Below are 23,719 nucleotides of genomic sequence, written 5' to 3' on the forward strand. Positions count from 1 at the left end.
GGCCAAGACATTCACCTCCCTTGAAGTACCGCCTCCCATTCCCAAGCTCTTCGACAACTCCAAAGAGTTTGCAGGCTCAAGGGTAAAATCTTCTCCAAAAAGAAGTGTTGTTCCAAGGTCTACAGCCGCTATAGATGAGCTTTTCGAGTACCTGCTTCTCACACTTCCTATGCTGGAACCCTCGAGGAGAAGCTCATCATCTTCCTTTTCTTCTTCACAGTTTACCCACTCTGAGTCAAAACCATCGTCATCAGACCTCCGCCGAACAAACTTCGGGTTTGTACGTTCCGGGGTCGTGGAATGGTAGACTAGTCTTGGTCTCCAGCTGAACTTCTCCACCGCTATTGTGTTCGAACCCCCCCCCCCTCTTCGAGTCAGGTCTCGAGTTAGAAGATGATGGACCTAAACACTGGGCTATCACCTTCAGTCCAACCTTGGTCACGTGACCATTTAAGTGATCACATGATGCCCTTATTTCCTTCGGCCCAGCCCCTTCCTTAAACCTTAAAATATTGGATGATGGCCCATTTAAAAGCCCATTACTGAAATTCTTTGAATTGTCTAGAGGTCCAAAGCCAAGTGTCACTCGATTTAGCCCATTACTGAAATTCTGTGAACCTGGTTTGAATCTCTTCGAGTTACCCAGTTCAACACTTGGCCTGGTTTTGCTCAAAAAGTGAGCCCCTCCACCTGTCAAAGTTTGGGCATAGGACCTGCCCCTATCTGTGTCTTTAACTTGTCTTGCACGCTCAAGGCATTTCCCTGCAATCTCACCTTTCGCATTCTTCTTTCCTAGACTTTCCAAAACTGTGTAAACCTCAGCCATTTTCAAATCCGCCAATCCCTGATTTCCACGTAAGTATTCTTCTTCCACGTCCTCTTCCTCCTCCCTTCTGGACTTCCTCCATAGTGAAGCTTCAATGGAAGAGAGAAGCCAAGCTGAGTAAAAACAGTTATCAGAGAAAATTTCAATCTTCCTAGGGATTTCTTATGGTTTAACTCCACTCAATCTAATGGCTGTTGATCTAGCAGGAATACACCAACCAGTTTTTCCTTACATGAAGCAATGGACTCAAAAACCTCCTTCTTCCACAGATGGAACAGCAAGCCAGCAATCCTCACTGTGACTCCATCTACCACCGTCCTTTGAGTTTGAACCAGGGGACCAGTTCATGACTGTAGCATTTCCTTCAGCTGTCTGCACATTCAAAGCATTGATTTCGACTTCACCTTCCAACAAGTCAATCAATGCTTTACACTCTTCAAATGGAGTGATCAAGATAGGACCCTTCAGTTTTAAATTTTTTAAGTCTACAGCTATTTTCCCCCAATCCCTTGGTTCCTTTTTCAGTACTGCTATTAGCTTCTTTCCCCAATTTGCCTTCTCCTCTCTATAGACTAATTTTCTAGCACCCAAAGCACTCACCAGAAAACCTGTTGCTCCCTGTTCTTTTTCAGAGAAAGAACCCTCCATTTCTACCAAGGATTGTTTTGAGCCCCTCTCTTCACTCTTCAAGTTCAGGAACTCCTGCAACAGACTATTAATCTCTGCCCAGATTAATCATTTTCTTCCTTCAGGAATGCAGATAAACTGCCTTTTCTTTTCTCCAAAGAACTCCATCACAACCAAAAACCTGCCTTTGATATTACACTTTTCTCTCAGCTAAATGTTTCCTCTTTTCTCCTTCCTTCGAACTTTTCCAATCTCTCTCTCTGGTAGTAGAAAGAGCTCCCTCTACAAATCGTTGGAGCCATTCAACCACATCAGTCCTTACCAGTAGAATCATGGCCTTCTTCAATTCTCTCACCTTCAGAGTGACCTTTCCTTGCACTCTAGTTCTTTCGAAAAATAAATTCTTTGCTTCAGCCTTCAAAGACCTCCTCCATGTCGACTGCTGTTCAGAAACCTCCTCCATCTCCTTCTCTTCTTCTATTCTACTCTTGTTGCTGAAATCCAAATCTCCTTTACCTGTAAAGCCTGAAACTGCCGGAGTGAGTACACCATCACCTATGACCATGGATGTACCAAATAGCACCACAAGAAGTAGGGCAGTTCGCAACCTTTTATGTTTCTCAAGGTTGATGAATATGCGATAGGGGGTGATTTTAATGCGAGACTTTCAGCTGAGGAGAAGAACACAAGGGGTAGAAAATCAAGATCGATGAATATGTTTGCTGAGTTCATTAACAGTTTTGATCTGACGGACTTACCTTTGGTTGGTGCTCAGTTTACTTGGACTAATAATCAGGAGATTCCTGTTCTGGTTAGACTTGACAGATTTCTTGTATCATCAAGATGTAAATCAGCCCTCTAAAACTACTGTAAACTTGGAAAAAATAGAGAGAAAAGAGGAAGAAAAGAAGAAAACAGCAGCACAAAAGAAAGAAGATGGAGAAAAGAGGAGGAAGAAGAAGAAGAGTTCGAATATCTCTTCCCTCCCCTCTCTATTCCTTTTTACTAAACTTCAGTCTTAGCATAATTACATGTAAATCAGCCCTCTAAAACTACTGTAAACTTGGAAAAAATAGAGAGAAAAGAGGAAGAAAAGAAGAAAACAGCAGCACAAAAGAAAGAAGATGGAGAAAAGAGGAGGAAGAAGAAGAAGAGTTCGAATATCTCTTCCCTCCCCTCTCTATTCTTTTTTACTAAACTTCAGTCTTAGCATAATTACAAGTATACCCTTAAGTGGGCGGCCAGCTAGGCAGTAGCATAAAGTTAACTAGCAAAAATAAATAGCAGGCCCATTAGCTAACAGATAAATAAGAAACATACTACAAGAAAAAATACTAGGGCCCATTCGGCCCAGTCTCTTTACATATTACAATAAGGGATCTGGCAACTTCAACCACATGTCGGTTCTTCTTTTCCGCCACTCCATTTTGTTGTGGAGTGTAGGAACAAGAACTTTGATGAATAACCCCAAAAGTTTTAAGATAGGCTAAGAGGGTTTTCTCAAAATACTCCCTAGCATTATCAAAACGGAATATTTTGATCCAGGTGTTAAACTGGGTAAGAATGAGTTCATAAAATTTTTGCACAATGGTTGGTACTTCATCCTAGGATCTCATGAGATAAATCCAAGTGTAACGAGAGAAATCATCAATAAAAAGGATAAAGTACCTATAACCCCTCATAGTAGGCAAATGATATGACTCCCACACATCAGAGTGAACAATATGGAAAAGAGAAATAGATCTTTTATTGCTTATTGAATAAGATTGTCTACAATGCTTTGCCAGTTTACACGACTCACAATGAAGACTTGATAAAGGCATTCCCTTAAACATATCTGGAAACAAATGACTCAAAGCAGAAAAAGACAAATGACCAAACCGAAAGTGACATAGCATAACTTTGTCAACAGACTCTGACAAGACTGACTCCAAGGCAACTCCATGAGGTGGTCCAAGAGCTCTATCAGGTCTGTCCAACAAGTATATTCCGTTCGCCTCATGGCCACTCCCAATCATCCTCTGAGATTGTAGGTCCTGAAAAAACACAATGAGTGGGAAAGAAGGTTATGCTGCTAAGAGATTTAGTTAAGCTGCTAAGAGATAAAACGCAATTCAGGGATTTTGGAAAACGCAACGCGGATTTTGGAAAAACGCAATTCAGGGATTTAGTTAAGCTGCTAAGAGATAAAAGGTTTGTATTAAGTTTAGGGACATGAAGGACAGAGAATAAATAAAGGGTGTTAGAGGTCTTTATATCCCCTTTGCCAGAAATGGGAGCAAGAGACCCATCAGCAAGGGGTATTTTCTCTTTACCAAAGAGAATGTGGTATAAACAGAAAAGATTAGACAGACTGGTCATATGGTCTGATGCACCAGAATCAATGATCCAAGGGGTTTTATGATTACCTAAAACTGAAGCATGGTTTGCAGAAGCACGAATACCTGAGTGAGCAAATGCTGATGATGATGATGATGTGTTGCCTTGAGAGTGAGATGAAGAAACAATAGCCTCCAAGTGATTTAACAACCTCCCATATTTTCCAAAATCCGCCTTCGTTGTTGCCAACTGTTCAATGGTTGACTTCTCTTCACTCTCCTTCCTCCTTCCAATACTGTGGCAACATTAGCTGTCTTGGGCTTTCCTGTCTGACTGCCCTTCTTAAAATTGTTGTTATTCTTAAACCGGTCAAGAAGAAGATCAGGATGAAGCTTCCAGCAAGTGTCCTTCATATGCCTCGGTTTCTTGCAATATTCACATACATGCTCATTCTTCTCAGTTGGACCCTTCAGCTTTATCCCAGCATGTGCAAAGTGTTCTGTAGGTGGACTCTGTAACTGAACCTGCCACCTACTCTCTTCACTTCTTACCATAGCATATGCCTAGGCAAGAGTAACCTCATCTTTGGCCAGAATATTCTGGCTAATTATATCAAACTCAGGGTTGAGTCTAGTAAGAAATTCAAAAACCCTGTTTCTTTCCACCAACTTTCTAAACATTTTTGCATCATTCTTACTCTCCCATACAACTGTCTCCATAACATCAATCTCCTGCCATAGGGATTTCAATATAGAATAGTAGATTGCCACACTCTTCTCCCCCTGTCTTAGGTTCTTCACATCACTTTTCAGTTTGTAGACTCTAACCACATTCAACTTCTGTGAATAGGTTTCAGTAGCACTGTCCCAGATCTCCTTGGCCGAGGACATCCAGAGATAGTGCTGACTGATATGAGGTTGCATAGAGTTGACTAACCATCCTATGACTGTATAGTTTTGCATCCATTTTTCAAATTCAGGGTCTGTCTCTTCGAGTTTCACTTTACTGCCTGTGAGGTACCCTAATTTTCCTCTACTACAGATATAAATCCTTATAGATTGTGCCCAAACAAGATAATTTGTCCCATCTAGCTTAATTGTGGTCACACCAGTCAAAACGGAATCTACCGAGCCAAGCTCGGAAACTGGGACCTACTTGAACTCACTTCCGTATGTCTCCATTAATCAAACAAAAATCAAAAAACCAGAAATTTGGTCTTTATAAACTTACTTGAAGTTAAACCAGTACCCAAAAGCTTGAAAACTAGGATTTCACTGCGTCCGGTTGTTGGGGAGAAAGAGAGAAGATGCAGCCACTCCTACCAAAGCTTCCCAACCTCTTCCAAAACTAAACCGACCTCTTTTAGAAGTCAAAGGGCACCTCCCAAGCACAGAGCGCCACACCCAAAGCTTCACTTTTACCTGTAACTTTAGAAATCTCTAATCGGCTAGGGTTTTGGGCAGAAACAAAACAACACCACTTCTTAGCAATTTCCAGCCATACTTAAACTCTCTAAACCCTCTACCAACTAGGCAAAAGATCCTCTGAACTATAGAGAACCTATCTCTCCATACACTCTCTTAATCAAAAGGTGTATGGGAAAAGAAGAAAGAAAGAAACCCACTCTGATACCAAGATGTAAATCAGCCCTCTAAAGCTACTGTAAACTTGGAAAAAATAGAGAGAAAAGAGGAAGAAAAGAAGAGAACAGCAGCACAAAAGACAGAAGATGGAGAAAAGAGGAGGAAGAAGAAGAAGAGTTCGAATATCTCTTCCCTCCCTTCTCTATTCCTTTTTACTAAACTTCAGTCTTGGCATAATTACAAGTATACCCTTAAGTGGGCGGCCAGCTAGGCAGTAACATAAAGAGAATTAGCAAAAAGAAATAACAGGCCCACTAAGATAGGCCCATTAGCTAATAGATAAATAAGAAACATACTACAAGAAAAGATACTAGGGCCCATTCGGCCCAGTCTCTTTACACATCAGGATGGGATGACATTTTCCCAGAATTCACACAAGTTGTTCTTGCAAGGCTTGTTTCAGACCACTACCTATTCAACTGATCTGTGGCCCTCGAGAAAAGAAAAAGGTTCCCTTTAAATTTGAAAATGCCCGGTATGAAGAAGAGGGTTTCATTCCATTGCTAAAAGGGGCCTGGAATGAGTGTCCAGTGATTGGGTCGAGTTCCCATAGATTGGCAAAAAAACTGGGGGCGATTAAAGAGAAGGTCAAAGTATGGAAGATGGAAAACAAGCTGTCTCTAGACACAGGAAAAAAAAAGGCCTGTTTAAGCTTAATTGAGGAAATTGATAGAGCAGAAGAGGTGGGTCCCATTTCTCAAGATCTGAGGCTGAAGAGAGAGATGGCAAAGGCAACCTATGATAAAATTGCCTACAAGGATGAGATAAGTTGGAGGCAGAGGGCCAAAACCACATGGCTGAAGGTAGGGGACGGGAACACAAGTTTTTTTCATAAAATGGCAAATGTTCGATCTAGATTCAAGGAGATCACCAAACTGGAATGTGAAGGAAAAATAGATGAAACAGATGCAGGTATCAAGGCCATTGCTACAGCTTTCTATAAAAACTTCTATAAAGAGCCTTGGACTTTTAGACCTCTTCCTTTGCATACTCCTTTCAAGAGGTTGTCAGATGAGCAAAGTTCCTTCTTAGAAAGACCTTTCACTGAGGAGGAGATTAAGGAAGCAATCTCAAGTCTGGAGACAGAGAAGTCTCCTGGACCAGATGGTTTGACTAATATGTTCTACTTGAAATGCTGGGATTTTATAAAGCAAGACCTGCTGAATGTGTTTCAGAATTTTCACAGATCAGCATCCCTACAGAGAAGCCTAAATAATACTTTTATTTCTCTCATTCCTAAGGTTGCTAGAGCTACAAACTTAAAAGACTTCAGGCCCATTAGTCTCCTTAATAGCTTCTACAAGATTCAAGATTCTTTCAAAGGTGTTGGCGGAGAGGATGACGAAAGTTCTATCAAGTGTAATTTCTGAGAATCAGTGTGCTGTTATCCCTGGCAGACAAATGTTGGACAGTGTCTTGATTGCAAACAAATTGATTGACTCTAGGAGGGATGGAAAACCTGGTCTGATATGTAAACTGGATATTGAGAAGGCTTATGACCATGTCAACTGCAGATGTTTGGATTTTGTCTTGGAAAGGATGAATTTTGGTTAGAAGTGGAGGAACTGGATAAAGGTATGTGTTACCTCTCCAAAATTTTCTGTCCTCATTAATGGATAAGTGGTGGGCTTCTTTGAGAGCTCTAGAGGAATTAGACAAGGAGATCCTCTCTCTCCCTTACTTTTCATTTGTCAAATGGAAGTGCTCACTCAATTCAGTAAGCTAGCTGCCTCTGAAGGTTTTTGGGATGGTTTTGAAATTTGTCCAGGAGGGGAAAAGGTTCATATGCTTCAGTTTGCCAATGACACTCTTTGCTTTATTGATGGAGGGTCCCATTTATTGAATGGGACAAAAATGCCCTTTTTAATAATGAATTTTTATGGCTAAAATGATCATTGCCTTATTTACATAAGAAATAAAAGAACATGGGTAAATGCACTTACCCGGGTAAGTGTTTCCCAAGAAAAACTTACCCAGGTAACTGCATTTACCCGGGTAAGTAACTTACCGAAAAGCGAACGGGGCCTCAGTGTTCTATTTCAGTTTAGGTTTCAAAGTTGGTAGAGGGAACAAACTAAAGTTCTGGAAGGACCCTTGGTGCATGGATACCCCTCTTGCAGAAGCCTTTCCCCTGCTTTATCAGTGTGCTGCAGACCAAGATATCTCAGTTGCTGATTCCTATGAGTTGAGTGGTAATTCTATCTCCTGGAGTCCTCTATTTAGGAGAAATCTTTTCGACTGGGAGCTGGAACCGTTTGTGGAGTTCATGCAAGTTCTACAAAGACAGAGCATTTCAGTCAATTTGGAGGATGAGTGGATCTGGAAGTGGAGTAAGGATGGCATTTTTCTGTTAAGTCTATGGCCTCTAAACTTAGTCAGATTGGGGCGGCTGACTTCCCAAGAAAACAGGTTGGAACCCAATCTGCCCTTCCAAGGCAAACTTTCTAGTGTGGGCTTTGACCCTTAACAAAGGTCTTTCAAGAGTCAATCTGGATAGGAGAGGGCTGCAGATCCCTGATCTGAATTGTGGGATGTGCGGATTAGCACCAGAGACAAGTGACCACCTCTTTCTCCACTGCCACTTTGCTACGAAGATTTGGGCTCATTTTCTTAAAGCTGCTGGGGTCGTCTGGGTCATGCCTAGTTCCACCAAGGACTTGCTCTACTGCTGGAAATTGAAGGGCCTTAAGAGAAAAGGAAAGCTGATCTAGAGCACTATACCTACGGCTATTATTGTGATCATTTGGTCTGAGAGGAATAGTCACATTTTCTGTAACAGATCAAAAAATATAGATGATTTGATACAGATTTCTGTTTGTAAGATTGCATCTTGGTTGTCAGTTAGACCTGAGTTTAAGCATCAAAATGTATTTCAGATGCTTCACTCTCAGTCTGTCTGGAGTCTTTAATGAGTTTTCTCCTCTTTTTTGGGGAGTTGTTGTACCCTTCTCTTTATTTCAATAAATTCTTACCTTACCTTTCAAAAAAAAATGTTAGGGCTCCCTTTAAGGAGGAGTTTGTTTGGCATGTTACAAGACATATATACGGTGAAAGAGGCGATGAAAAGAAAAGCAAGAAGGCTGATCCGGAGTCTGTTGAGGAAGTCTTCAGAGATGGAAAGGAAGTTGGGAAGAGGAAGACCGAACACCATGGTGCTATAGTTTTCGAGGCAAGACAAGGGGAGAAGGTGGTGGTCATTATGGTCAATTTTGGTATGACATCATCTCAATCTTTAGTGAAGAAGCAAGCTGTTTTCAGGTCTGAAAGCAACACTCAAATTGGGGAGCAGAGTTCAAGTTCGAGACAAGAAGGCCAGCCAGAGAAAGGTTTTATTCATATTTATCAAAAAAAAAAGGTTTTATTCAGTGAATGAGAAAGTTGATTGTGCTCCTCCTCCTGTAAGTCGGATCGGCGGACCATCTGATCAAGGGAAGTTAAGTGAAGAGAGTCAAATCATGTCAAAGGATGAGGGGTGTGAAGAAGGAGATTAACAAAAGGATGTGGAAAAGGAAAGGAATGTCAAGGTATTAAAGAGGTCCGTATTAATAGAAAAAAAAAAAAAAAAAAAAAAAAAAACGGAGTGAAGGAGATGGTAAATTCTCTGGACCCTAGAACCAAAAACGTCCAATCTGTCAATTTTGTTGGAGTTCTAAGAAAGGGAGTAGGGAGGAAAGAGAGAGGGGGAGGAGATAGTTGGGAACTTGTTGATCCAAAACCATGGAGGGATTAAATATTGCTGATCTAGCATAGAATTGTTGTGATGTGGTTGGAAAAGAAAAAACGTCTCCAAAAGAAAAGAGTAAGGGTGAGGGAATTGCAGTCAAAACAAATGAAGGAGAGTTAACAAACTTTAATAAAGGGGCTGAAGATGAAGGTGTGGTTTCTCAAGGGCATGATACTATGATAGAGAAGTAAGGGCTGAAGATAGTAAGCAAGATACAGGTTTAGCTTATTCTAGAATGTACAAAAGGAAGAGGAATTATCACACAAGACCATTACAAGATAATGATGAATTAGTAAATTTAAGGGGAGAAAAGAGAGAAGACATTTCACATGGAGATGAGGTTACAATGGACAAGACTCGTGAAATTGAAGTGACAGTCGATCTGGAAAAGGTGGTGGAAACAGAAGTAGAAGTAAGTAAAGTTTTGGGGTTACTTATTCTTGGAGGGGAGGATTTTGCTAGGAAAATGTTTAAAGATTAGGAAGAAAGACATCTGATGCCTTTTTTTTATCAGTAAGACATCTGATGCCTTTGCGGGATAAAGGAGATCTTAGCTTGGGTGCCAAAGAGATTGATGTCAACTCAAGATCAAAGCTTGACCAAAAAAAGTTAGTTCAGATTAAAGGAGATGGGGCAGGTTGTAGAGGAGAGTTGGCACAGGATTAGTTTTTTGAGAGAAGCATAGTGCTGGAACTGGAAAGAACTGATGATAGTTAAAAGACACTTGTGAAGAAGAAGCCTAAAGTGTCTGAAAGACTGAAAGGAGGCTTGTTTGTAATTGGTCCTGCTAAGAAGGTGAAAAGGTTGAAGAAAATTATCAGGAGAAGCAAATAGGTCTCTAATTAATCTTATGGAGAGAGGGATTTTTTTGTTCTTTTGTTGTAAGGTGTTCACTGCTGGTCACCTTCCTCTGTATTCTCTCTTTTTAATTTTAATAAAAGTTTTCTTTTATTACCCAAAAATACAACTTTAAAAGGAAAGGAAAAAATATGTGATAAACATGACATTGCTATCAAAACCAGATAACCAAACATGATAATAAAGATAAAGGTGGAAAGTATGTTGATATGAATTGGCCTAGAAAAGTTCTAGTAAAATAATCAAGATATTATCAAAACAAAACAGATATTGGAAACCTGGAATGTATGACAGTTACTTGCACAACTTGTGTGACAACATTGTAAATGCTATGGCCAAAGTGTATTTCATGGTATAAAATATATATTATATAGGTAAACAGAAAGCTATCAAAATCACACAATTAGCACATAAGACATGACCAAACACTTGTAAATGGAATCCTAGTAGCACATCAAAAGGCACAATTAAGATTTACATAAATGAATGGTTGCTTTCTCATCAAACGTACATATATGGCATGCCTGTTTCGTTTTATCTACTAGAGATTGTACCACGTATATTCTATGGGCTGGATATTGTTCTATCTCCAACCAATATGACAGAATGGGTTGCAAATTAGTCCACCTTATGTCTTTTCTTGATGCTCAAATGGATTAGTTGTACTTATCATTTTTTCTTTTTTTTAATCAATAAATAGCTTATTATTGTCTAATTTAATTTTATTAGTCTTCACAAAAAGAGAATAGCTGATCAGACAAATCATTCTCTAAAAACAGAATTCCAATGAGACCAACTTAACTTGTTAGTGGGATGTTAATAAATAAGCCTTAAGATCATGAAGAAAGCATCAAGACAACATTTGAATTCAATTAATGTTCTTCATCTGATGAAAGAACATATCTTAAATATTTCATTGCTATGGAGATAGAGACTACATGAATACTTCAATCAAATTCGTTAAATTTCTCGACAAGCCGCTAAACCCTGAATGTTCTTCATCTGATGAAAGAACATATCTTAAATATTTCATTGCTATGGAGATAGAGACTACATGAATACTTCAATCAAATTCGTTAAATTTCTCGACAAGCCGCTAAACCCTGAATCCCCTAGTTTATTCCTTATGATCTACTACTGCAAATCCGGTCCTCGATCGACATGTTAGCCAGTAACTTTAAATGGGTTCTCCTGAAACTCAAAAATACGAAGACACAGGAAGCGAAACTAGCTGGAGACACAAAATAGAACAAAAAAAAGAATGAAAGAAGAGAAATTGACCGCCAAAATAAGAGCCCATTTCAGCAATATTCCGCAAAACCAGTAAAGACCCATCAAGATAAATGAAGCCATCCTACCTTGGGAGCTGATGAAACATGAGAAAGCCGAGTTAGATGGTCAGTTCTTGATTTCATCTCAAGACTGCGCTCTGCTTCGTTTGGGAAGACTGGAGAGAGAGGACCCTTAACAAAAGGGTGGTGGACTTGAGAAAAACGAGAAGTAGAAAGTAACGAAAGAGAGCGGGGAAAAAAAAACATGTCCAAATAAGAAAACTTGGGAATATAAAAACACAAGTTCTTATCAGCGCCACACAAATCGCGCCAACAACTCCCTACAGGACATCCCAGCTGTGTATAGAGAACATCTTCCGATGGTAAGTACGGAAGATGCTCCCTGTGCACGTTAAGATGTGTGTGTGGGGCGCCTGCTGTGGGGGCGCTGATGTGATCTGTAAAAACACAAGATTCTCCGTCAGTTAGAATATTAATGGTTGAAACTGGTAGACCATTAACACCAAGACATTAGGCATGGACACTCATCCACCTAAACATATCCGCCTTTACCAGTATTCTGGTCTTGCCGTCTTGCTTAAGTTGATCTTCGAAATAGAAACTCGATAGGGACTGGTTGGGCTAATTTGAATTAATGGTCCAGACCAGCCCATATATAAGGTGAATATGGGCTAATTTGAATTAATGGGCTTTTACTGCCGAAACTTGTAGCTATTATGTTCTGCAACTGCTCAGAAATTCTCTAGTTACGCCAGTGCTTTAAAATCTGGACTTGGACTTGGACTTGGACTTGGGACAGATTATCATGGCCCAGGTGGCGTTTTATTAAGATGTTGTCTGGTAAGTTTTTTTAGAAAGATCTTTTAGACTGTTTAGATGGTCAAAATAGAGTTTTTTATTGAACTTTTAAAAACTTTGTCTACAAGTTTATATATCATATATAAAAATCATAAAGCTTTATTTGAATATTCCAAAAATTCATAATTTTTTATCTTTTTGGTCTTTCCACACATGTATCTTCTCAACTTTCCGACTTCTAGTTACCAAAAGAAGGAAAAAAAAGACCAAATTCATGCAAGGCGTTTAATGTATAAACAAGAAACCTGAATCATCCCTGATGATGCACGATCTGGCCAGTCTTAGCTGTCGATGATCTTGCCTCTGAATTGAGTAATAGGGACCTGAAACGGGAGGAGAAGAGAAGCTCCGGGGAGAACCCGGCGTAAGGGCTCCGAAGCTCAAGTTAGAATCCTTCAAAGGCAAGAATAACCAGATAGCGCGAGAGTTAGCCTACCTCGTCCCTGGGGGGTAGCCTACCTCGTCCCGGCGTAAGGGCTCCGAAGCTCAAGTTAGGGCTCCGAAGCTCACTTCCAGGCCTCCGTCAAGTCGGGCATGATTACTTCTGAACTCCTGCCAGTTCGGGTGTCATTTCCTCTGGTCGGACAGAACCGCCACTGTTCCTTTTGTCGGAGCCGTCTCTGCGGCTAGTGACGACGGTTGCAGAATGTCGTTTGAAGTGCGGCTGTCAGGCGTCAGATCCCAAATCAGTCAAGTACGTCGCCCTTGGATAAAGACGTCCTTGGTGTCGGGTATGTTTGGCTGGCCTGGTGCTTTGGAAGTGAAGTGTTGGAGTGGCGAGCAAGGTGCCTTGAGTTCGGTTTGGAGTGTTCCGAGCTGTCACGGGTCAGTTCGGGTCAGCTTTGTGAGGCTTGGGGCCCAGTATAGTTCGTGCTCCTTGCAGGGAGCTCGGGTTCTCAATAGGGAGCTCGCTCTTGACAGCTCAGGCTCCTAGTAGGGAGCTCGAGTTTTAGGGAGCTCGGGCTCCTAGTAGGGAGCTCGGATTTAGGGAGCTCGCTCTTAATTAGGGAGCTCGGGCTCCTAGTAGGGAGCTTGGATTTAGCGAGCTCGGACTTGGGGAGCTCTGGTTTTAGGGAGCTCGGACCTTTGACAGGGAGCTCGCTCATAACAAAGAGCTCGGACTAAGTACAGCGGTCTGGAGTTCGGGCTCGGTAGTGAGTTTGGACTTGCTTCCGATGCTTGCTTTGGGTGCTCTACTGTCCCGAGCTGCTTGCCTTTGCCACGTGTCGGGCGATCGCGAGGCCGGGCCAAATTTCCCTTCATCAATTGCCCCCCACTCCCTGTGACAACGGTTCCGTCTTGGCGCAGGGAGTTTGCAAGGTAGTGGGAGGGTTTTGGTCCGTACTGAGCGCGCTCGCTCCAATTTGATTTTCAAAAAGGGGCGCGCGTTCGGAAGTCGTGATGTTAGTTATTCGAGAGTTACGCTGCAGACGCTTTTATTGCGAGGGGACGTGCGCCGTTGCTCCGTCAGTTTCGGGAAGACGCGTGCCGACACCTGTCCTCTGACAAGATGTGCGCGACGTTCCGTCAGTCTCTAAAAGACGTGCGCCGATTGGTTTTTGGAAGACGTGCGTCCTAGCGCGGTTGTGGGCCGTTGGATTGGCTTTGATCTGGGCCATCGCTTTCCGTACGCTGTGGATATAAATAGTGCGCAGGGGGGGGCTGTCCCTGCTATTGTCGTATATCTTGAGCTCGCGCCTTAAGTTTCAGCTCGCGCCTTAAGTTTCAGCTCGCGTCCGGGCTTTTCAGCTCGCGTCCAGGCTTTTCAGCTCGCGTCTCAGGTCTTGCTTGTCTTCTTCCCGGGTGAGTATTTTTTGGAATCCCGTTCCGTTTCGCGATGTCTGGTTTGGAGGGTTTAGACTGTTCAAGCGGGTCTGATGTGGGTTCTACGAACCAGTTTGCGTCCCATGGTAGTTCAAGCGAGCCCGATGTAGGTCCTGAGGGAGGGGTTGGGCCTACCACCCGAGGTGCTTCGGGTAGGTCGGCATCCACCTCCCGCCGTGGCCGGGTTGTAGATCAGTTCGGACCTTCGACCATGACGCTTGAGGAACTTCAAACCCTCGTAGACTACTATAATTTGCCCAGTGAGTACGGTTATTTTATCCCAACGGGGAGCTTTCCTTGGGAACATGGCCCTGATGAGATGGTGATTTTCCGGGAACAGCTCGCCGCGAGGCTGTGACTGCCCTTCCACCCTCTTGTTGTCGAGGTCCTAAACCACTTCGGTGTGACGGTTGGCCAGCTTCACCCGAACTCTATTAGGAACTTAGTGGGAATGATCTCTTTATTTTGCGACGAGAACTTCCCTCTGGATCTGGAGATTTTTTCTTCTATCTTGATGTTGAAAAAGCAAGTGGGTCCCCTCCCTGGGCGTAGACGGGCATACTACCTGTCCCCTCGCCCGGTCTTCAAGCTCTTACACGGACTCCCCAATAAGGTACCGGCGTGGAAGCGGGACTATTTCGGGGTGCGAAGTGCGATGGGGTGGCCGTTTCAGACCGGCTGGGGGTGGCCGCTCGTGGAAGCGGGACTATTTCGGGGTGCGAAGTGCGATGGGGTGGCCGTTTCAGACCGGCTGGGGGGTGGCCGCTCCTGATTCCGGCGTCACACTTGATGAGGAGACGGCGGAGGGCCTTCGGCAATGGGCGCGGCTTGGGCTGGATTGCCAATGGTATTTGACGGAGGCCAAGCTTATTGCTGCGGGCCTGAGTTCGGGTAGGTTCTTTCCCTAGTGATCTTGTCTTGTTCTGTGCTTACGTCTTATTGATGTCGAACTCCTTTTCGCAGGTACAATGGATTCACGAGGGTCACGAGGTGTGCACTTATTCGAGGGGATGAAGAGGAGAAAGCGGGTGGCCAAGCGAGCTCGCGCCGAGCCATCCCGGGCTGCGGAGCCCGAGGTGCCGGACTGTCCGGCAGAGGAGCCCGAGATGGTTCCTCCCATGCAGGGGCCGGCGGGGGCTCCTTATGCTGAAACCACACACACGGGGGCTCCCGCTTATTCCGAGTCCGCTCATATGCGAGCTGGGCCGTCGGGCTCGGAGGCCCCGGAGGACTTCAGGAGCGTGCTGTCGCCCGTGCATGCTCTTCAATGGAGTAGGGAGGCGACGTTTCCTGAGGAAGTCGCGGCGTGGACCGAGCTCCCTCTGCACCAAGTGGCTTGTCGTGCCGTTACTCATGCCATGGTGGTAAATGGCCTGCCTCCGTGCTTAGCTTCTATTTTTTCATTCGTTTCTCTGATCTCCTTTTCCTTTGATAGGTGAACTCCTCCATTCATGCCTTGGCGAACCAGGTGGAGAAATGCTCGCGGCAGGCGCGAGCTGCCGAGGAGGCTGCTCGGGCTGCCAAGGAGAATGCCCAGACTGCCGAGGAGAATGCTCGCGCTGCTGATGCTGCTGCTCGCCGTGCGCGGTCTAGGCAGGCGAGGTCTCAGAGGGATGCCAAGGCCATGGGGGTGGTGGTGCAGCGCATGGCGGAAATGAAGCTGGACTTGGAACACCAGGTCGAATATCTTCAGGAGGATATCAGGGAGAGGACTCAGATCTTCTCTCAGGGCATCGAAGACGCGAAGAAGAAGGCTGTTAGCGATTACATTGCTTCGCCGGATTTCGATGACCTGATGGTAGACTCCTACAGGAGGGGTTTCAAGCTGAGTCGGTGGATGATCCGGAATACGTACCCCGACCTCGATACCAATGCCATATCCACTTCGCGCATCACCCCGGAGATGGCTAATGCCGCGGATGCCGAACCAGACTCCGAGGGGGAGGCAGGTCCTTCGGGCGTTGTCGTAGAGGCATCTGATAACGATGAAGTAGCTCCGGGCTTGTAAAATGTAATGAAATGAAATGTACACATCTATTTTGAAATGAAACGTCTTTTTGTTCGTGTACTGGTGTCTTCGAGCTTATATTTTTTGCCGAACTGACCATTTCGGTCCGTCAGTTTGTTTAATGAAATGACTTCGGCGTACTTGCTTTGGTGGCCTATAGATAGTACCTTCTTAAGTTGACAACGTTCCATGCTCGGGGTACTTGTTTCCCTTCTAGGGTTCCGAGCTCGTACGCTCCCCCACCGAGTGTTTTCGTTACTCTGTAGGGTCCTTCCCAGTTCGGTCCCAGTTTCCCTACGCCGGTTTCGGGCACCATGACCTTACGGAGAACCAGGTCGCCGACGCGGAAGTTCCTCTTTTTTACTCGCGCGTTGTAGTACCGAGCTACCTTTTGTTGGTAAGCCGTAGTTCGGATGTGCGCGAGGTCTCTCACTTCGTCCAGTAGGTCGAGGTTGGTGCGCAACTCGCCCTCGTTTGTCCGTTCGTCGTACGCTTCCAATCGTAACGTAGGCACTTCGATTTCCGTCGGGATCACTACTTCGGTGCCATAGGTGAGGTTAAAGGGGGTCTCACCCGTGGCGGTCTTTTCCGTGGTTCGGTGTGCCCATAAAACACTTGGTAGTTTGTCTGCCCACAAACCTTTGGCCCGGTCCAATCGCGTTTTTAGTCCGCGGAGGATGGCTCTGTTCATTACTTCTGTTTGGCCATTTGCCTGCGGGTGTGCGACCGATGTGAAGTTCTGACTAATTCCCATACTTTGGCACCATTCTTGGAACTTGATGTCTTCGAACTGTTTGCCATTGTCGGAGATCAGTACCCGAGGTAGCCCAAAGCGACATACGATGTTCTTCCAAAAGAAGTTTTGTATGTTTCGGGCTGTAACTATTGCTAGGGGTTCGGCTTCTATCCACTTTGTGAAATAATCTACTGCCACCACTAGGAATTTCCTCCCGCCTGTCCCTGGTGGGAATGGCCCCAGGAGGTCGATGCCCCATTGGGCGAAGGGCCATGGACTGGTGAGGTATTTGAGGTCAGCAGCGGGTTGATGGTGGATGCTGGCGTGCTTCTGACACTTGCCGCATTTTCTGACGAGCTTGATTGCCTCTGCCTTCATCGTTGGCCAGTAGTATCCTTGTCGAAGTGCCTTTTGGGCGAGGGCTCTGCCCCCCAGGTGTCCGCCACACAAGCCTTCGTGGATGTCGCGGAGTACCAGCTCGGCTTCGGCTGAGCGCAAGCATCGCAGATAGGGGAGCGTGTAGGATCGTCGATACAACCGTTCGTCTATCATGACGTATTTGGCTGCCTGGCGCTGCACCCTCTTGGCTGTGTTGCGGTCCGCGGGGAGTGTTCCGTCTAACAAGAAGCTCGCGAGTGGGTCGATCCAGCTCGGCTCTGCTTCGGTGACGGGAGCGACCTCTTCTGCCCCACCGAGAATGCTGGGCCGAGGTAAGTCCTCTACGTACACGGTTCTCCTGGCGTTGTGGCTCGTGCTAGCCAGTCGGGACAGGGCATCGGCCTCAGTGTTCTCTGACCTCGGGATTTGCTTGATGAAGTGTGATTGGAAGTTGAGTAGAGCTTCCTTTACTTTTGCCAAGTACGCAATCATAGTGAGTTCGCGTGCTTCGTACTCGCCTGTAACTTGGTTGACCACGAGCTGGGAATCACTGTAGATAACCACGTGCTTTGCTCCGACCTTGCGTGCTAGGTTTAGACCGGCTATCAGTGCCTCGTATTCTGATTCGTTGTTGGACGCCGCGAACTCAAAGCGTAGTGCGTATTCCAGTTTTGTTCCGCCTGGGCCGCGTAGCACTATTCCAGCCCCGCTGCCTTGTTGGTTCGAGGAGCCATCTACGTGAAGGATCTAGGGCTCCTCCTCCCAGTTCGCGCTTGGTCTAACCAGGAGGGATGCCATACTGGCTGCTACTTCGCGGGGTTCGGACTCGTTTGGCTCGGGAGCTCCGAGTTCGCCCGAACTGGGGATCCGGGCTCTACCGGCTCAGGGGCTTCGAGGCTAAACGTGCATTCTGCAATAAAATCTGCCAAGGCTTGGGCCTTGATGGCAGTTCTTGGCTTATACTGGAGATCGTACTCGCTGAGCTCGATGGACCACTTCGTCAGCCGGCCGGAAACCTCGGGTTTGAGTAAGACTTGCCTCAGAGGTTTGCTGGTCAGGACGATGACGGTGTGGGCCTGGAAGTACGGGCGGAGTTTCCGTGCTGCTATCACCAGAGCATACGCTAGCTTTTCTATCTGCGGGTACCTTGTCTCTGCTCCCTGCAAGATTTTGCTAACATAATATATGGGTCGTTGGACCCGGTCTGCCACCTTTACTAGTACCGAACTGACTACCTCGTCGCTGGCCGAGAGGTACAACTCCAAGACTTCGCCTTCCTCGGGCCGAGCTAAGGTTGGTACTTTGGCGAGGTAGCCTTTTAGCTCGTCAAATGCGAGCTGACAGTCTTGGGTCCACTCGAACCCTTGGCCTTTGATCGCTTTGAAGAAGGGTAGGCAGCGGTCTGCCGATTTGGACATGAAGCGGCTTAGGGCGGCTATGCGGCCGTTCAGCCTTTGGACTTCTTTTATTTTCCGAGGTGGTCTCATATCTAGGATGGCTTGTATTTTGTCTGGGTTGGCCTCGATGCCACGTCGATTGACAACGTAGCCTAGGAACTTGCCCGAGGTGACGCCGAAGACGCATTTGTTGGGGTTTAATTTCATGTTATACCGACGCAGGATTTGGAAGACAGAATCTAAGTCTTGTATTAATTCTTGTGAAAACTGTGTTTTGACGACCATGTCGTCGACATAGCACTCTATCTTTGCGCCGATCAGGGGCCGAAACAGCTTATTTACAAGTCTTTGGAAGGTCGCCCTGGCGTTTTTTAACCCGAAGGGCATGACCTTGTAACAGTATATACCGAATTCGGTTACGAAGCTGGTTTTTTCCTCGTCGGACTGGTCCATCCGGATTTGGTTGTAGCCTGAGTAGGCATCCAGGAAACTTAGCAATTCGTGTCCCGAGGTCGCGTCCACTAGACGATCGATCCTAGGAAGGGGGAAGCAGTCTTTCGGGCAAGCTCGGTTCAGGTCGGTGTAGTCGACGCACATGCGCCACTTGCCGTTCGCCTTTTTCACTAGCACAGGGTTGGCCACCCAGCTCGGGTAATGGACTTCCCTTATGAAGTCTGCCGCGAGGAGCTTTTCGACTTCCTCGTCGACTGCTTTCCAGCGCTCCGGGGCTAAGTTCCGTTTCTTCTGTCTAACGGGTCTGACTAAAGGGTCAGTGTTAAGTTTGTGAGTTATAAGACTAGGGTCAATACCGGGCATTTCGGCCGCAGACCATGCAAAAATATCTAAATTTTGGAGTAAAAAACTTACCAGTTCGGCCCGTAGGGGTTCCTTGACAGAAGCACCAATCTGGAGTGCGCGAGATGGGTCCGTAGGTGAGGTCGGGATCGCGACTGTCTTTTCTGTCGGCGAGGCTCATTCTTCGCCTTGCTCCGTAGGCCGCTCCAGGTCGAGGTCGCCGGCCGGCTTGGACTTGCCCTTTAGGGCGGCGACGTAGCACTTGCGGGACTCGAGCTGGTCGCCCCGCACTACCCCCACACCGAAGTCCGTAGGGAACTTCATTGCCAAATAATAGGTAGAGACCACCGCCCGCAGGATATGCATGATTGGCCGTCCTATTATGGCGTTGTATGGGGAGGGGGTCGCGACCACCAGAAAATCATGGCTGAGTCTGACCGCACAAGGCCATGTGCCGACTTCCACGGACACCGTTATCTTCCCAAGGGGCCTGACTTCCTCCCCGTTGAAGCCCACCAGGGGAGTGCTCGCAGGTTTTAGTTCGCTCCTTGGCAGTTGTAGCTGATCAAATGTCGACTTGAATAGGATGTCCGCCAAGCTGCCTGAATCTACGAGTACACGCCTAACTTCGAAGTCGCTGATCCGGAGTTTAATGACGAGTGCGTCGTCGTGAGGGTAGCGAACTCCCTGCGCGTCGTCTTCTGTGAAAAGGATCGGCTCTTCGGTCTTCGGCCTCTTCGGGGGGTTCCGCTCCTTGAGGACCGCTTCGTGGACTGAGGTCCGAGCTGCCGCTGATGTGCACCCCGCCACTACTGAACCTCCCACAATTACATGGATGGTTCCCCGAACTGGCCTTTCTGCCGGGGGCTGTCGCTGCATTGGTTCGGCAGGCCTGCTGCTAGTCTCCGGGGCGTCTTTTAAGTGTTCGCCCGGTTGATCCGCTTTATTGCTGTTATTGTTGTGCTGTACAAAGTTTCTTAAGTATCCGCGACGGATGAGCCCCTCTATCTCGTCTCGGAGGTTATTACATAGCTCGATACTGTGACCGTGGTCCCTATGGAAACTACAATACAAATTCTTGTTCCTTTCGTTTGGATTTCCCTTTAGGCGAGGTGGCCATTTCACGAAGGGGGCGTCCTTGATCGTCATTAGGATCTCGGTCTGCCTCGTGTTCAGTGGCGTGTAATCCGTCCGAGCTGGGAGGGGAGCTCGGAGTGATTGGTTCGGTTTCGAGTCCCGGGCCGGGTTTTTTCGGTCGGCCGAGCTAGAGGGCTCGCCGTCCCTCTTTCTTTTCTCGTTTCCGCCCTCGGTTCTTTGGTTGATTTCCTCCTCCGTCCTCATGAACTTGTCCGCGAGCTTGAGGAACTCGGCCACGGTCGCGGGCTGATTAGCTACCATGTGCCACTTGAATTCCTTGTGCGTCACCCCTCTTTTCGCTGCGGCGAGCTGTACCGCGGGGTCCAACCGAGGTATCTGTAAGCATGCCTCGTTGAATCGTTTGATGTAGCCCCGTATGGGTTCTCCTTCCCTTTGGACTACTCCGAAGATGCTCTCCTCTGCTCTGGGGCACCGTTTGCTGGTAACAAAGTGTGTAGTGAAGACCTGCACGAACTGTGCCCAACACTTTATCGATCCGGGGGCCAGGTTCCTGTACCAAGTGCGGGCTACCCCTTGAGGGTGGTGGTGAAGGCCACGCACATGCATGATTCGCTGGCCCTGGCGAGGTGCATTTGGGACTGGAAAGCGTCGACGTGGTCGTTGGGGTCGAAGGATCCGTCGTACTTGTCTAGGGGCGGGAGCTTGAAATCTTTAGGCAAGGGGACTGCCAGGAGTTCTGAGGCGAGGGGGGAAGGAACTGAGAGGATCGGGGCGATTCCTACCTCGTCCGAGCTCGCCTCGCCTTTGCCTCTGAGCTCGGATAAGACGCGGGTGGCGGTTCGTCGAATTCGACGGCGTCTCCGCTGCTGAGTGGGCCTTGTGCTGGCGCTGCTGGCCTCCGTGTTGCCGAGCTCGATGGGCTCGGAGTTCTGGTAGTCCGCTGCTGTCAGTGCGCCGAATCGGTTTCCCACCAGTGGGGACTCCGGTTTTGAGACCCGAGGTGCTGACCTCGCTGGCGAGGTTCCTGATCCGCCTGCGAGCCGCGAGGCGGGGATGACTTTTCTTTCTCTCCGGCCTGGGGACGAGGCCTGGCTGTTTGGGGGATTCTGGGGCCTGGAGGCCTTTCCTTGGTGAAGGCGCCAATCCTGCGGAGAGGCCTTTACTGGCTTCGGGGCTGGGTGGCGAGGTGGAAGCGGTGGTTGGTTCGGTGTCAGTTGGGGAAACTGCTGCTGATAGTGGTATTGGGAGAGGTTGTGCAACACTTGGTGTTGGTGAAGCTGGTGTTGCTGGAACTGCTGCATCTGGGCTTGCATTGCCTGCATGCATTGCATTAAGTCGTCCAACCGATTCTGGCTAGCTGCCAGGGGGACGGCGGTCGGTTCAGAGAAGGTAGTCTCGATGGGAAGAGGGAAGGAGATGTTTGCGGAGGGCAGGCTTATAGGTGCCACTGTTTGTGGCGTAGTCAGGTTGAGGATTCCATCCACCGTGAGGGGGATGGTGAACTGCCCCACACACACCACGGGAACTTGGAGCTGTTCCCCGGTGGTGTTTGTCTCTGTGCCGCGTTCGGCATTGCTGGATGAGGCCATAAGTAATGAGTTTTTCAGAGAAGAAGGAAAGTGTATGAAAGTTTTGGAGGGAGGCTTTTTGAAGCGTATTCCCACAGACGGCGCCAATTGATGATGCACGATCTGGCCGGTCTTAGCTGTCGATGATCTTGCCTCTGAACTGAGTAACAGGGACCTGAAACGGGAGGAGAAGAGAAGCTCCAGGGAGAACCCGGCGTAAGGGCTCCGAAGCTCAAGTTAGAATCGTTCAAAGGCAAGAATAACCAGATAGCGCGAGAGTTAGCCTACCTCGTCCCTGGGGGGTAGAAGCCTTTTATAACCACCTCGCGCACTCACTTCTAGGCCTCCGTCAAGTCGGGCATGATTACTTCTGAACTCCTGCTAGTTCGGGTGTCATTTCCTCTGGTCGGACAGAACCGCCACTGTTCCTTTTGTCGGAGCCGTCTCTGCGGCTAGTGACGACGGTTGCAGGTGGCGGTGGCAGGATGCCGTTTGAAGTGCGGCTGTCAGGCGTCAGATCCCAAATCAGTCAAGTACGTCGCCCTTGGATAAAGACGTCCTTGGTGTCGGGTATGTTTGGCTGGCCTGGTGCTTTGGAATTGAAGTGTTGGAGTGGCGACCGAGGTGCCTTGAGTTCGGTTTGGAGTGTTTCGAGCTGTCACGGGTCAGCTCGGGTCAGCTTTGTGAGGCTTGGGGCCCAGTATAGTTCGTGCTCCTTGCAGGGAGCTCGGTTTCTCAATAGGGAGCTCGCTCTTGACAGCTCAGGCTCCTAGTAGGGAGCTCGGGCTCCTAGTAGGGAGCTCGGATTTAGGGAGCTCGCTCTTAATCAGGGAGCTCGGGCTCTTAGTAGGGAGCTTGGATTTAGCGAGCTCGGGCTCCTGGTACCGAGCTCGGACTTGGGGAGCTCTGGTTTTAGGGAGCTCGGACCTTTGACAGGGAGCTCGCTCATAACAAAGAGCTCGGACTAAGTACAGCGGTTTGGAGTTCGGGCTCGGTAGTGAGTTTGGACTTGCTTCCGATGCTTGCTTTGGGTGCTCTACTGTCCCGAGCTGCTTGCCTTTGCCACGTGTCGAGCGATCGCGAGGCCGGGCCAAATTTCCCTTCATCAATCCCATTTGGGGTGTTGATTGAACCGTATTGACTGCGTGGCTTCAAAGAAGTTACTGAAACTAATTTCACGGGAAAATCAATTTCTCAGCTCAACAAGAAATTCACAACTTTGACTGGCGGTCTGCTCACCTGATTTTGCACTCCTATTCACAGTACGGAGTGCCTTTTCTCGTTTCAAGTAAATAGGGTATTGATATGAGGAGTGAAATTTATATGATTTGAGAACAATTTGTGTCTTACCCAAAAAAATAAAATAACAATTAGTGTAGCTCGAATTTTTGAAAAAAAAAAAAAAGTTGCACTCCTATTCATCTTACATTTAAAAGAAAAGCTAATGATTATGGTTCATGGCTTCTCTTTAGGTGCCACGCTCATAAAGTTTTAACTTTCAAGTGGAGGAGATAATAAATGAAGAAATAGCAGGATTCTATTGGTGTTCTTAAGGCTTTCTTCGTTTGCAATGCAAATTTAACATCCATTAGAGTGCAGACTTTGTATCTGAATTTTTGATGCAAAATTAGCACCACTTCATTATACTTTATTTTTCTCTCATATAAAGCACATAGACCACTCTCAATAAATAACCTTCTTCCCGATTCATTTCTCTTTCATATAATTGGGGCTACATTGCTTTACTTTTTTTAATACAAATAAAACA

General features: G+C 46.8%; 1 protein-coding gene across 5 annotated transcripts in view; it reads right to left on the minus strand.

Moving 5' to 3' along the window:
• Positions 1–11,526, minus strand: part of LOC104600139 (calcium/calmodulin-regulated receptor-like kinase 2) — a 48,222-nt gene extending 36,696 nt beyond the window's left edge. Inside the window, exon 1 of one of the 5 annotated variants that reach the window (XM_010262984.3) lies at positions 11,356–11,526. Coding sequence is in view for 1 of the 5 variants with exons in the window: in XM_088900713.1 (XP_088756839.1) it covers positions 11,356–11,375 (20 nt within the window). In the remaining 4 variants the exon portion in view is untranslated. Of the gene's footprint in view, positions 1–15; positions 379–11,355 lie in introns of those variants that run through there. The other 4 variants (XM_088900713.1, XM_088900709.1, XM_088900712.1 and 1 more) reach the window with 4 other exon arrangements.
• Between the last annotated feature and the right edge of the window lie 12,193 nt (positions 11,527–23,719).

This window comes from Nelumbo nucifera, chromosome 3, assembly GCF_055504915.1.
Source record: "Nelumbo nucifera cultivar China Antique chromosome 3, China Antique-T2T, whole genome shotgun sequence".
Classification (NCBI taxonomy): Eukaryota; Viridiplantae; Streptophyta; class Magnoliopsida; order Proteales; family Nelumbonaceae; genus Nelumbo; species Nelumbo nucifera.